The following is a 14706-nucleotide window of genomic DNA, read 5'->3' on the forward strand; positions in this document are numbered from 1 at the left end:
TAGTGTGATTTTAGTGGAAAAGGGACTGTGTAGTATTGATGGGGGGGAGGGGGGTATTTGTATTTTATATAAAATTATAATTTTTTAATGTGCCTCTTATGTATATTGTAGAGTCAGTTTTAAATACCTTTCAGTCAGTCAAAAATACTATCAAATGATATAATACAATCCTGCTACAGATAGCATAAGTTAATTTTTTAAAATGAATGGTTTCTGGTTTTTTGCAGATACTGATTATGTTATCTATAAATAAAAGCTTCTTTTATATTACCTACTATGTAAATAGCACTTATGAGTATACAATATGAAGCTAATTAATAGCTAATTAATACTACTACTTCTTCTTTTATTCTTTCTTTTCACTAGTCATTTAAAAGAAGATTTTTCCACTTAATCCAGCTTGGTGATGGATCCTATAATCTCAATTTCTACAAAGATGAAAAAATATCTAAAGAACCTAAAGGATCAATATTTCTGGATTCATGCATGGGCGTGGTTCAGGTAATTATAATTATTCTGCCTGTTTGCCAATTAATTCTGTATTTATTAGCACGTGAAATTTTAATTAAAATATATAGATTAATGTTGTTGAATATAGATAAGTACCTATTATGCAGAGAAACAAATAGACAGGCTGCATCTTGCCAAAGCAGTGAACAACAAGATTTCAAGGGGCAGGAGAATGAATTTTTGAAATCTTTCTGAAAAGAACATAAATTGCTTGATAAAATCAAGTATTTAGCAAACCAAATTCTAAGTTAAATGCACAAAGGACCCCAAACTTGGCAAAGTAATGACAGCATAAAATTGAAGTTTATTTCAGTTAGATTTTGTGCTTGCATGAGCTGTAAAATGTTTTTCATAGCTTCTTGTGTGGGATTTTTGTTGCAGAAGTTGTATTGAATTCAAACAACCTTCCAGATGCTTTCATTTGACCTTTATAATGTTACTTTTTTGTGCTTTTCTTTATTTTGAAACGTTAAGGCCCTTAGTAAAATGTTTATCAATAGCAAGTGCCAAAGAAAAGATTGTTTTTCTTTTTTTTGTGATTCTGCTATGTATTTATAGTACAGCATGTAACTGTTCTGTTAGGCACAGCATACCTGGAAAAACCCCAAGGGTCTTAGGGTTTTTTTAACTTGTACAGAAATAGGCAAAGTTTAATAAAAATGTATTGCTTAAATAATATTTTTGTAGCATAAAGTTCTTTGAAGATTTACACAAAGAGATAAAACAGCTTTACAGAGGAATTTTCCCCCCAAAAAATTGTAGTATTGTTTTTTGGATACACATTGAATTGGTAACTTCTTTGAAAATCTTATGACTGTAATAAATTTTATCATATTGCAAGTTCTAGATATAATTTTACAGGAATTATTTTGCCTTAGAGATACAATTCTGGCCAACTCCACTGAAATGAATTTAATCTGTGTTTTTAAAACAAGCCAACAAACACAAAAGTGGCTCCTAAACATGGCTGTAGTCTCATCAATATATGCAAATACTGGTGGAGGGTGCAAAGAGGACAGAGCCAGGCTCTGCTCAGGGATGCCCAGTGGCAGGGCTGGAGGCAACAGGCACAACCTGCAACACAGGAGGATGCCTCTGAACATCAGGGGACACTTTTTACTGTGAGAGTGACTGAGCACTGACACAGGCTGCCCAGGGAGGTTGTGGAGTCTCCATCCTTGGAGATGTTCATGATCCTGTGCTAAATGGCTCTAATTGGCTGTGCTTGAGGAGGGAGTGTTGGATGAAATGACGACCAGAGGCCTCTTCTAACCGCTAACCGTTCTATCATTTTGGGATTTAAAACCTGAAAATCTCTTTTCCTCATACATACTTTCATACTGTTCCATACTTTCTTTTCCGGCAGTTCAACCCAATTAACCTCAAGTTTCCTCAGACTCTGCCAGAAGCTTGCTTTTTAAAACAAACAATGTATTACTGTTTCTTTTGTTCTTCTGCAAGTAGGGCTGATACAGTCATCTTTAAGTAAAACTGTACTTTGGATGCTTTAAAATTTATAGCTGGCTATGTCTCTAATGCTGTACTGTATTGTACAGTACCCTCAGTGGTCAACTTGGTACCTGGTCTTCAAAACTGCATGTAAAAATTTGAGACTAGTTATGAATTAGCATCATGTGCAAAATCAAAACCAGTTAATGCTCACTTTCAAGAAGCCAAGCAGTCGTTCAGTGGCTACAGTAAAGGGGTTTGGAAATAACTCTTCTTTACTTGAATTTTTGGTGGGGGGCAAGTAAATGCTGAGTTAAACTATCAAATATTATACATAAGTTCCCTATTCCAGACATGTAGTTTTATTATCTTATATTATGTTCTGTATCCTTTCTGGCTGCCCTTATTGTTTTACTGTTCCTTACTGTTGGTGTTGAATTAGCATTTAAAAATTCATATGGGAAAAAGTGGTATCTACACAGCAGAAATTGCACTTCCATTTAACAGAAAAGGAAAGTAAAGGAAAAGAATTTGTAAGGACCCCAGCCATATTACTTTGAAGTAGTCTGACATGGAATTACTAGAAATGGTTCTTCTTAGGTAGTTATACTTACAAGATTTTTTTAATTCTTGTAAGAATGAAACTCCTTGTTTCAGAGTCAGTCTTTTTAGTGAGGGGAGATTAGTTCCTACTGCATTGCTATAACACTCCCCTGGTCTGAGTTCATTCAGTGCTTTTGCTTACTTATTTTTTCAAAGACAGTAGATGCCTGAGAGAAAAATACTGACTTCACTTATAGACATGAATGAAGTTAGACTAGAATATGCTTTTTCATCAGAACTTGTATCAAGAGGAATGCTGAATTTGTGCAATAGAGGGGGTTTTATTTGGTTGGGGTTTTTGGTTTGGGTGCATTTCTTTTTTTCCCTAAACTTAAATAAAGAGACTGGAATTCCCGGAATTCTGTTTGGTGTTTTTGGATTTGGTTTTGTTTTCTTGGGGTTTTTGTTATAATACTAAATTATATAGAGTCTTTCCTGATCAGAGATGTGGAGCACATAATATATGCAGTGTATCTATTGACATATGCAGCCACATGTGTAGGTATAGTTGCTCTAATTCAGTGTTTTGTGAAATCTGAGATCTGTGACATCTACTGCCTGTGTCAAGGTTTTATAATGTGAAACATAGAGGTTACTTTTCTCAGGATTTTTCATTTATTTCAGCACTGATTTCAACTGGTAAGATTGCCTTAGTCTTTAGGATTGCCTTAGAATTGTCTGAAGTCCACACTTTTGTTTGTATGCTTGGCAGAAACTCAACTTTGGTAGAAAGCTGACTGTTTTGTCAACAAGTAGTTAGTTGTTAATTGAAGAATCTGAGATACAGTGGAACTAATATGTAATTTGGCATTTAATTTAACTTAAACAAAAAAATCCCCCAACCATTAAGTCTGTCTTACTGTTTATTTTAATGTTTATCTAATACATTCTCAATTTGTAAAACTAAATTGATGCTAATATAGAATTTTCATTTAAGACTTCTGAATTCATTCTCAGAACTTGAGTCAGGCTATGTAGCATTTGAAACCCTGGTTTAAATTGTGCAGAGAAGGATGACAGAAGTGGTTGAGGAAAAAAGGAGGAACTGATTCACAGCTTTATGTATATCTATATGACTAACAGTATCAGGGCATTATAATTTTACCTCCAGTATAAAATCCCAGTCTGCAAACAGTTGTCACTCAAATATGATAGTGTTTTGTGCTTTTTATTTCCTTTTTTTTTTAGTAGATCTTCATTAGCTTCGTTTCTAGGTGGTCTGAGTACATAAAGAATTGATATTTGAAAATTGGATCTTTTGAGCTTTTATAAAATTGCAAGCAGAATGATGACTGGAAAGTGCAAAACAGGCTGTTCTCTTTCCTACTTGCACTTGTTGCAGTGCTATGAATAACTTGAAAAGGTCAAATGTCAGAGAGCAAAAAGTGTCATTATGATACATTTTTTCAAAACATCAATCTGTATTTTTGTATAGAATATCTGAAATATGTCTATCTTCCTTTGATAGTGGTTAGACAGTATGTGAAGTGCTACACAGGTCTTTTATTTTCTTATAGAACAATAAAGTCAGACGTTTCGCATTTGAGCTCAAGATGCAAGACAAGAGTAGTTTCCTTTTAGCTGCAGACAGTGAACTTGAAATGGAAGAGTGGATAAACACTCTGAACAAAATCCTTCAGCTTAACTTTGAGGCTGCAATGCAAGAAAAAAGAAATGGCGAGTCCCACGAAGGTAAGCAGGGTTTCCAGCATGGCTAATGTTATGTGACCATGTCTTCTTACATGCATTTTGGAAAGAAGGACTTTAATGTGGCTAATTTTTTTTGTTTGTTTGTTTTTCTTTGGTCATAAAAATTACAGGCCTTTTTACTGTCCACTTCAACTGATGAGCATTTTAACCTTTTGGACATTAAAACAGTACTGTTCTGTATTGATTCCAGTTGAATCAAGTCCACAAGATAACTATGAGACTGATTAAGCCTAGAACCCACAATGTAGAATCATGGCTGAGGCAGTTGAAGGAAGGAAAGAAACTTAGGATGGACTTGTTTTGAAATCTGTAAAATGCTGCTGAAAATAAAATAATCTGTTCTGTGGTCACTGTAGGTAGAAATGGTGGTTACAGTGTGTGCCTTAACCCTTTAAGAACAGGTAAGGCAGGTATCTGTAAGGAATGCAGTGTGTGTCACCAGTATTTCAGTGACAAAAGGATAGTCTAGTTGTCCTCTCATTCACTTTTCCTCTTGAGGATGGATGGGGAGGGAAACTGGTGTGAAACCAACTGTATGCATATTAAAAAGAACCTGGAGGATATTATAGACAGTTGGTTTTTTATAGATAGTTGAAAGTACCAAAAGGGATCGTTAGAGTTTAAAATGAGATATCAGAGTTTTCAAAGACTTCTGACTGTCAGAATTTAGTGTGATGTTTGCAACAAAAGCAAATCTGAAAAGGAGAAGCATCTAGCTCTGGGAAAGACATTTCAGTCTGTGGTCCTTAGTTGACCTCAGCACTGCAAGATGTTTATAGCTAACTGAATGGCTGCTTTGTAAATCCAGTAACTGTTGGTGAGTAGAGCTGGGAACCTAAGGAACAGAGGGAACTTGTTTTGAAGTCAAGTTACAATGCATTGTGGAAAGAGTAATGTAAGTTTGTGCACTGAGTATCTGCTTGCCTCATGCAGATATTAAAATTAAAGGTGTGTTCTTTTAAGTTGAGAAGTAACTGCTATTTTAATGACTTTTGTAACTAGTTACATCTTTCAGGAAATCCCTGCATCAAAATGATGCAGTTGTCCATACCTATTTATGTTAACAGTTGTAATTTTGAGGGGGTAGGAGATTAAAGAAGAAGAAATTCTTTTGCTATGGAGTTTTGTGAGCACATTGGAATTTTTATATTTATTTTTAAAATGGGTTTTATAATTTCAGATGATGAACAAAGCAAACTGGAAAGCTCATCAAGTAGTTTTGATAACTACTATCCTGAAATTGCCAAGGTAATATATATTGTAAATGTCAACTTGGGATATAAAGTATGAAACATAAGTTAGCCACATGAACTTTCAGTAAAGGTAAGGCATTGGCTTGTAGCTTCCAGTCAGTTTGTGGTGCTTGGAAAGCTTAGAAACTCTTTTATGAGGTGTGGTTATTGAGCTTCATTATTTTCTGCTTTTGGAAGGAAACAAGATACTGTCTTGAAGTTTCCTTTATAAATCTTAATATGCTGTTTAAATGCAGCATGTCTTATTATTTTATTAATTCATTATATTTTGTGTTGGTTTATTGCATTCAGGTAAGTGTTAAAGTGTTTCTGTAGAAGTCTAGTTATACTAAAGTCAAATTTTATTTTTAGACTTAGAAATCTGGAGCAGCTTAAAAGCAGTGATGAAGTGAATGTATTTTAAGATGCTTGTGTTTATAATGAGCTGGCAGGTCCATGGATGCTTCCTGTGTTGCTATGGTTCTTGCTTTTCAATTTTTTTCATAGAGAAGTGTGATATAAACAAGCATGAAATAAAATGGAGCAAAATAGAAAATAACAGTAACTCTTCCTCAGCCCATTTGCAGAGTTTCAGTTAAATCAGTGAGTTGTGTGTTACAGTTGGTTTTTTGAATTTTGTAAAGGAGAAATTTTTCTTAAATCACCCAAGGATTGAAACTGGTGACCTTTTATATTGAAGCTGCAGAATCCAAAATCCTTCCTTACTCTTTCTTCTGTGTGGTACAGCCCCGAGTATTGAAACTTTTCTGCTTAACCATTCTGTGGAATATTCTCCCTTTTTTTTTTCTGAGGATCTTTCAGATTTCAGATTTTTTTTTTCTGAGGATCTTTCAGATTTTATTTTTTCTGAGGATATGTCTGACCTAGTAACTCCTCCTGAAGGTAGTGCAGCTTATGAAATGAGAATAAGCAAACCAAATTCTATTTACTACAGTAGCTAGCATATCAAAAGATCCAGTCAGAATACATTAACAAGCTTTTAGCACCCAAATTGGTTGGCTGACTTAATTCTTTCTGTTACTGCTTTGTAATCAATTTAGCACATGTACACAAAAAGCTATTATATGATAATCTATATGACTGTACTTGGAAATTAATTGGGATTGTGGTGCATATAATCAAGGCTTCCTCGGACGGGCTGTAAGCATGAAACAGCATACTTGCATGAGGCCATGAAAATTTATTTCAGAAATAAATACGAAATTAGTTGCTCTTATTGTGTCGAAGATTTTTCTTTCTTCATTGTCAGTTATTATAATGCTTATGGTCCATATTCTTTACAGAGGGGACTTAACTTCAGGGCTGCATATAGATTTAGTACTACAGTTGCCACTTCCTGTTTCCATAACTTTTGGATCAGAAGCATGCAGCTCCTAAAGGTCTTTATTTTTTAGAATATTATTTTTGCTTAGCTCTTTAAGCACTGGCATGTTTTATTATTATTATTTATTCCGTTGTTATAACCTATTTACATTTCTGTTTCCTTCAAAATATTTTTTTAAATTTCCTCTTCTAATTCACCTTTCCTAAAGATTGCCTTTCAAAATAATTTGCTCTAATGTGTTTTCCTAGACTTTTTCATTTCCTGAAGAAAATGACAGGGAGAACGCTGTCCATTTGCATTACTCTTTGTGTCTTAACTTGATTGCTTTAGGTAAATGGTGTTTGTTTGGAGGATTTTTTGTCCTTTATTCTTTCTTGCCTTGTCTTTTCAGCTGTTGTTTGGATTTGGTTCCTTTTTCCCCAGTGGAAGCATTGCAAGGCATTGGGCTTTCTCTAGAGGAGTTTATAGCTGCTCTATTATTTTTGTTGGTTCTAGGAGGAGAATTTCATAATAGCTGACCTCATATCCTTATGAGGAGAGAAAAATTCCTTCAGGGGTGATTGTAGAGCACCTGACAGTAGGGGAAAAAACAGACTTCCTAGGAAGGGTTTAACCCTTGTGAGCACATACATCTCTAAGCCTTCATTTTTCCATCAATAGCTGTTAGTTCATAACATAAACTGAGGAAGACGGTACTTTGCACTTCGGTGCATAGATGCACACACAATCTGTCTCAGTCTGTCTTTCCTGCCTATTTCATGTTCCATTTATCTGTAATTTAACTGTCAAGAGTGAATGAAGGGAATTTTTAGGAGATTTTTTTTGTGGTTGGTTGGGGTTGTTTGTTTTTGTTGTGTTTATTAATCTTAAAATAAATTAGACCTCTGTAATAGCTGTGACTGTCATGATCAGTGTGCCCCAGCACCTCCTTAACTGTTATACTGTTATTGGTCCCAGAATACCTTGAGGTAGGAAAATATTGTCTCAGTTTTACAGATGAGGAAATAAAATCACAGAGTCACTGATGTGCTGTAGACAGGGTTTATGGTAACATGCATTTTCAATTCTTGAGTCCTGACAACTGCCCCTGTTCTGTCAGTCAAAAATGCATATAATCATCTGGTCTTCGTGCACAAAACACTAAAGAATCTAAAACTATTCAAGATGCTTTAGCTGAAGTAGTTTCTGTCTGGCTCCTATGGCTAGGTAATCTTCCTCCTCAGTTCTTGTCACTAAATATTACCTTTGTAAAACATGCACACCACTTTCTTGCCATTCTTAAACTTTTTCACATTTCCTGTATTTCCCAATTATACCAGTTGTGCAGCAAGCTAATTCTGCCAGTACTCTGCTGGTACTGACTATCTGGGTCGTCTCTTTCACAGCAACTCTCCTCTTTTCTTCTTTTTATGTTAAAGTGAACAAAGAAAAGTAAATCAAAACCATTGGAGCATTTATATCCAAAATAGCACCTCAGAATTTTCTCTTCTGTATTACATCCTCTAAGCCAAATTCTGTTTTTTAATTCCTGTTATCGAGCTAAAAATATGGTTATGAGCTCTTAGAGATTGTTCTTTCTCTTGGGACATAGTAAAAGTTGCTTCAGTCTCCAGCAAAGCAGATGTAGACAGTAGATCACTTCCTGCTGATGGTCAGTGATGAGCATTTTGGATTTGTAACTTCTTTTAACCCATACAGGCTGATTCAAAAAGAAACACCTGCCTGTAATGTAATATTTTGTATCCTTGTTTAGCCAGCTGCTACTTTAAGAATGGCATTTCTCCTGCATGGGTAATTTTGGTACATGCATCTGTTCATTTGTTGTGTCCTGTGACTTTAAAAATCATAGAATGCTCTTTAAATAATACCTTTTTCAAACAAAGGTAACCTATGTATACCATCAGTTTTCACATTCTATTTTGTTCCACTTCACTTTTGTTTTACTGTGAATAGATAGTTATCCACAAATCCCAGTGTACAGTGAACTCTGCAAAGTAACTTCTAAATGTGAGGGGTTTATCCTTTGGAAGTTTTTGGGTTTTCTCCAGCTACCCGCAGGAAAACCGCTTCTTTAGCAGTAGAGCTCAAGGAAAGTTAAAGAAAAGCAAGCAACCAAAAGAAAATAGAAAGTGAGCTAGGATGATGTTTCTTAATTTAGGTGATCTCTTGTTTTCTCAGCAATCCTATGGTCTCAGGATACCTCTGAGCTTTAACCTGCAGTCATACTATGTGTTTTTATTTAAATAAAATAGGATTATGAAAGTTATTGTTTAAGGAGACAGATATATGAATTACACTGAAGTGTACTTCCCATGAGCTTGGAAAGTTACATGTTGTTGATGTAAGATTTTATACTTCTAGGGCTGGTTAGGAGAAGAGGCTCTCACTTTGTGCTTAGTCATGTTTCATCAATGTAAACTAAGGGGGTACAAAGCTCAATAAGGGAGAAATGAATGCATTAATCAAAAATGTGTGGAGCTTTGAACATCACAGAAAAAGGCATGAAATTGAAGCCCACTTTAATAGTGTGATATCAAGACCTCTTTTCTTATTTTGAACAGAGTACCAGAGAAGCAGAAATCAAGCTGAAAACTGAAAGCAGAGTTAAACTTTTTGCCTTGGATCCAGATGCACAGGTTAGACTTTTTACAAGGAAGCAGGGGTATTTTATGTTGATCTTTTTAAGATGAAAGCAAACTTATGTTTATTTTTCTTTTCTCTTTTTAAAGAAACTTGACTTTTCTAGTATTGAACCAGAAGTTAAGCCATTTGAAGAGAAATTTGGAAAAAAAATTCTTGTAAGGTGTAATGATTTATCCTTTAATTTGCAAAGCTGCGTTGCAGAAAATGAAGAAGGACCAACAACAAATGTAAATAATTAATCTAATTATTTTCTGTTAATTCAGAAATTAATGTCCTTATGTTTGGTTGGCACTATCCTTAATGGCAGGGATTCCTTGTTGTGATTGGGAAGTTTATATTATGGGGATTTTTGCTCTTTTAAATCAAAATGAAGACCTAAATTGTACATAAAGTACCTTTGTTGCTAATATTTTTGTTGGGTGGTGGAGAGAGAAATTTTTTTTTCACTGTCTTTTACATGTTGTCAGTAATACCTAGGCTGATGGCCATATGTGCTCCTGAAAATGTTACTTATCTTTTTTTATACACATTTTTGTAGTGATCTAGATGCCAGCACTGACACTTGATTTTTTTTTTTTTTAATGTCTAGGTAGAACCTTTCTTTGTCACACTGTCACTATTTGATATTAAAAACAACAGGAAGATTTCAGCAGATTTCCATGTTGATTTAAACCACGCCTCAGTAAGGCACATGCTGTCCAGTGCATCTCAGCAAATGATGAATGGCAGTGGTGATAGCTTACACAGAATTCAGGACATTCATGAAACTGTCTTGCAATATCCAAAGCAGGTAAGAGCTAGGAACCTGAAGAACTAGTAGGATTTTAGATACAAGTTTCCTACATGATTTCTTTGGCTTTCTATTATGTCACGTAAAATGTGCATTTTCCTTCTTTATTTATCTTTTGTTTTATTTCTAGGGAATATTTTCAGTCACATGTCCTCATACTGACATTTTCCTTGTGGCTAGAATAGAAAAGGTGTTACAGGGAAGTATTACACATTGTGCTGAACCATATATGAAAAGTTCAGATTCGTCAAAGGTATGTTATTTTCTTCTGTGGCATGAAAAAAATGCTGAGGCAAACCAGATTGATTTCAGATTAATAACTACAAATCAAAATCTTAGTTGTTTCATAGTAAATCCATGTAACTGGATAATTTGATTTAGTAAGCTGTAGTTGTTTCTAGTAACTATTATTACATTACAGATAAAGGAACATCTTATTGGAAACATTTATTTCACTTTTTATGATTGTGACAATATAATTTTTAGGATGTCTTTAAGTAAATTATTTTGACAAAAGAATAGTAGACTTCAGTGTGAAAGTTGAGTTGAAAATCGTTGAACAGTGAAATGTTAAATATAGATCATAACTGTGTATTTCTCTTAGTTAATGCATCTTGCTTAGTGTAACACAGTTGACAGTTTCTTTGTCTTACTTTTTGGTGACAATAGTTTATTGTAACTTTATCTGCACTCCTGCTGTTTTTTTTTTCTCCAGAACCATTGAGATCATTAAGCTTCTGGTTTTATATATAAAGTTCTTTGGAGATTTGCTAGAACCCCAAATCACTTCTGGAAATAATCCACTGGAACATCTTAAGTTTCCAGGAATCTAGGATGGTGTAACATTTTGATGTTCTCTGAAACATAGCTACAAAAAGTTTTGTTAGTTCCTACTTCTTGTTTGTCAATGAAGAAGCAGATGTTCAGTGTTTTTGATTTACAGCTATGCTTAAATAGCCAGACCAGCATACAAGAGAAAAGTGGTTTTGTAAGCAGTATCAGCTACTATTGACGTTCTGCCTATTTTCAGCTAAGAAGAAACAGTTAACTTTCAGTCTCTGCAGGGCAACAATTCTTTCCTACAAATTTGATGCTGGCTAAGCTGCATGTAAAAAAACATGTATTTTTCACTTGGTCTTAATATAGATCAGCCTACTGATTTGTTTTTCCAGGAATGTGTGAGTTATTTTTTTTCCCCCCAGCTATTGTTGGAAAACAGCAGCTTTGTATTTTAGGAGTTTGGTTTTGATGTTGACTGTTACTGAGTTAAAATAAAACCTGAACTGAGTGTAGGTGATTTTGGTGTCCTTGGGCCTGAGCCATGTGGGGAGGTTAAGTAAGCCCAGGTGGTCCCACATTTGATGCTGAGTTCTAGACTTGTAGTTGCCCTGTACGATGGGAGTAGACAATGAGAATGCTCGTGGTTAATTAACTTATGCTTTCTAGCATTCAATCACTTCTAATTTTATACAAATGAATGCTTAGTTGGAATTTTTCTTCTATTCTTGTTCTCAGGGGCTACACTGTATTCATCTGAGACAAAATAGAGCAGTACCAGCTATATAGGCCTCCATGTGGGTCAGTGTAGGGAGTGAGTTCCAGTTCCCTGCAAAATTACAAGAAGAGGGGAAAATGGAAGCAGCAAATTCTACAGCCAAAAATAAAATCACTTTTTCTTCCATTAAATGTTGATTACAATGATTTAATGATCATTACTTACCAAGGTTTTATGCTTCCGAGTGCTATTTCCCTCTTTTTTACAGGAAAGGGTAATGGAGAGTTCTCTCAAACACACAAATAGAATCACGCTTATAATATCAACAGCACAGATCAGGGATAATATTCCAGAAGTTTTACTCTGTAGTTGGTTTTGCCTCTGGCAAAGAGTTTTGCTCTGTGTGGACACATGGGAAAAGCTGATTTCTGGAAAAGAGAAGCTCAAGTGGTTCAGCTCAGTGTTGAACATCTCAGATCAGTGGGTTTCTAGCTTCTGATTGTTGTATTTGTTGGTTCTGTCTAATGGAGGTTTTGTTCATTTAAACGTTAACAAAGAAGAATTTAAACTTTTAATGAGAACAGTGTTGCAATGTCCATACACAGGGTTGTCCATGTGATCTTCATACAACTCTTCCCCATAGCCTGTGTGTATTTGCAGTACAAGTCTTGCAGAGTATTGTACTACTTACTCTGTAAGAATGTGTTCTGGTACACAGGGTGAGTGGTGGATATAGGTGGGGAAGCAAGTGAGAGGGGAAATGTGGAGGTTTTTTTTGGAGTTGGAGTTTTATTTTTAAAAAGTTTAATTTTACTCTAGCTTTCAGTCTGTATTCTGTGTCTAATACTATTTCTCATGCTTAATCAAGTATTTTTTATCAGAAATGTGGATGGGTCTGTTTACACCCATGAAATGCTGTGAAATCAGCAGGCTGTGCTTAACCTGAAATGAGTAGTTAAGAGGCATTATCAATTGTCTTTCCCTTCACATATTTAGGATTAATCTATAATCTTCTAAAGAAGATTTTCTAATTCGTATCAGTGTCAATATGTGGGTTTTTTTCTTGAGTACTAATGGTTCAGAAAAATGTAGCTTTTCAAATATGGCTATTTCTTATGTCCCTTGTAGGTTGCACAGAAAGTTTTGAAGAATGCTAAGCAGGCTTGCCAGAGATTAGGTCAATATAGAATGCCTTTTGCCTGGGCAGCTAGGTGAGGACAAATCTTGTCAATCTGTATTTTTTTCCTAACTTTTCTCTAACGTGGTTTTTTGCATCTCCCTTCTTGTAAAACTTAATGTGCTATTTAAATTATTTCTTCTTTTGCTTTCAATTAACTGAAGATTTCCAACAATCATATACTTCAGCTCTGTAATAGGAAAAAAGTTATAAACATACATTATTATTCAAACTGTTGATATTGCCAGCTGTCTTCTGTTAACAATATTTTTTATGTTATTAAAGATGAAATGGTTCACACCTATTTATTAGACTGAGCTATTTATATGTTAAACTCACCCACAATAAGTAGAATAATAAATACTTAATGAATATTAATGAAGGATGGTGCAGGATATTCTGAATTGTAATAAAAAAAATCCTGAAATGAATTTCAACACTTTCATAAACTCAGCTAAAAGCAGGATTTTTACTTTCAGGACATTGTTTAAAGATGCCTCAGGAACCCTGGACAAAAATGCAAGATTTTCTGCTCTCTTCAGGCAAGACAGTAATAAACTCTCAAATGAAGACATGTTGAAATTATTAGCAGATTTCAGGAAGTAAGTCTGATTTTCTCACTTGAAAAAACAGAAACAAAAAAACAAACCTAAAACCCCTCACTCCTAACCCACACAATATTTTGTTATGGTCTTGAACTGGAATATCTAATATTTTGATGTATGTATTTATACATGTCTTTCACATCAAATATAGAATCTGTATAAATATAATTAAGGCCTTCAAACAAGCTATAGATCTTTGTTTTACAGGATTTGGGGACTATAAGCAGGACTGAAGTATAATCCCACATGTAACATGCAGTCAGAATCATATCCTGAAGTATCTCTATGTTTGCACAATATGCTCAGCTGTTTCTCAAAGGAAAACAAGTATGAGCATAAATAATCTGTTCCCTGACCTTGGGCAGGGGATGCTGGCTCTCAGGGAAAGGGATTCAAGCAAGTCTCCAGTCCACCTTCCTTGGGAATGTGTGTGTCTCAGGATACCTAAATAACAGAACATTTTTACCAAGTATTCTTAAAGATTTCATTGTTTTGTGTGCAAGGCTTATGAGTATTAACTTGAACAATCACTAAGCACAATGGGCTATAGTTTCTTTCTTCTTTCTTAGCAAATCTCATAAGGAGATGAGGTTTGCAATAGATTTTTTAGCTCACTTTTAGCAAGTGGCTGAAAGTTTTGTTGAACTTCATGTAGTAGTGGAATATACTGGTACTCTGTTGGGATTTTAGTTGTTGAGAATTTTAGATTTTTTGTGTTGGTTAAGTACTGATTTTTAAGAGAATATTATATTTAACTTGAGATTGTAGAGAAAGTTTTTTTAATTAAATAGTAGAACTGAGATTATAAGTATGTAGTTTAATTTAAAGTGTGTGATATTACAACAGACAATAATAGTACTCCTTGCCATAAACGCTATTACTGGAATTGAAACAAACAGTAAATTAGCCTGCCACACTACTTTGTGAGTTAAGGGAGTGCTTTTGGTTATTTCAGCATCCTGTTTGTGGAACCATGTACAGTATTTCACAGGAATTCCAGTAAGAAAGGGGTTCTAATGTCGAAGACATATCTGTTGGAATTAGAATCCTGACTCCAGCCAGAAGTTTGATTTACAGCATGGGATTGCTTTTTGGGAAAACGTTGCATCCACTTGCTGTGCAATAATATTAAAAAATCATGCTGCTG

The 14706-nt window shown here is 34.7% G+C and overlaps 1 protein-coding gene across 1 annotated transcript in view; it reads left to right on the forward strand.

The window, feature by feature from the left end:
* Positions 1-14706, forward strand: part of DOCK9 (dedicator of cytokinesis 9) — an 82976-nt gene that overhangs the window by 22292 nt on the left and 45978 nt on the right. Inside the window, exons 7-15 of the mRNA XM_053934308.1 lie at positions 367-501; positions 4080-4254; positions 5453-5520; positions 9411-9485; positions 9579-9719; positions 10082-10282; positions 10413-10535; positions 12906-12988; positions 13434-13556. Coding sequence (XP_053790283.1) covers positions 367-501; positions 4080-4254; positions 5453-5520; positions 9411-9485; positions 9579-9719; positions 10082-10282; positions 10413-10535; positions 12906-12988; positions 13434-13556 — 1124 coding nt within the window. The remainder of the gene's footprint in view (positions 1-366; positions 502-4079; positions 4255-5452; positions 5521-9410; positions 9486-9578; positions 9720-10081; positions 10283-10412; positions 10536-12905; positions 12989-13433; positions 13557-14706) is intronic.

The sequence above is a fragment of the Vidua chalybeata genome, chromosome 2 (genome assembly GCF_026979565.1).
Source record: "Vidua chalybeata isolate OUT-0048 chromosome 2, bVidCha1 merged haplotype, whole genome shotgun sequence".
Lineage (NCBI taxonomy): Eukaryota > Metazoa > Chordata > Aves > Passeriformes > Viduidae > Vidua > Vidua chalybeata.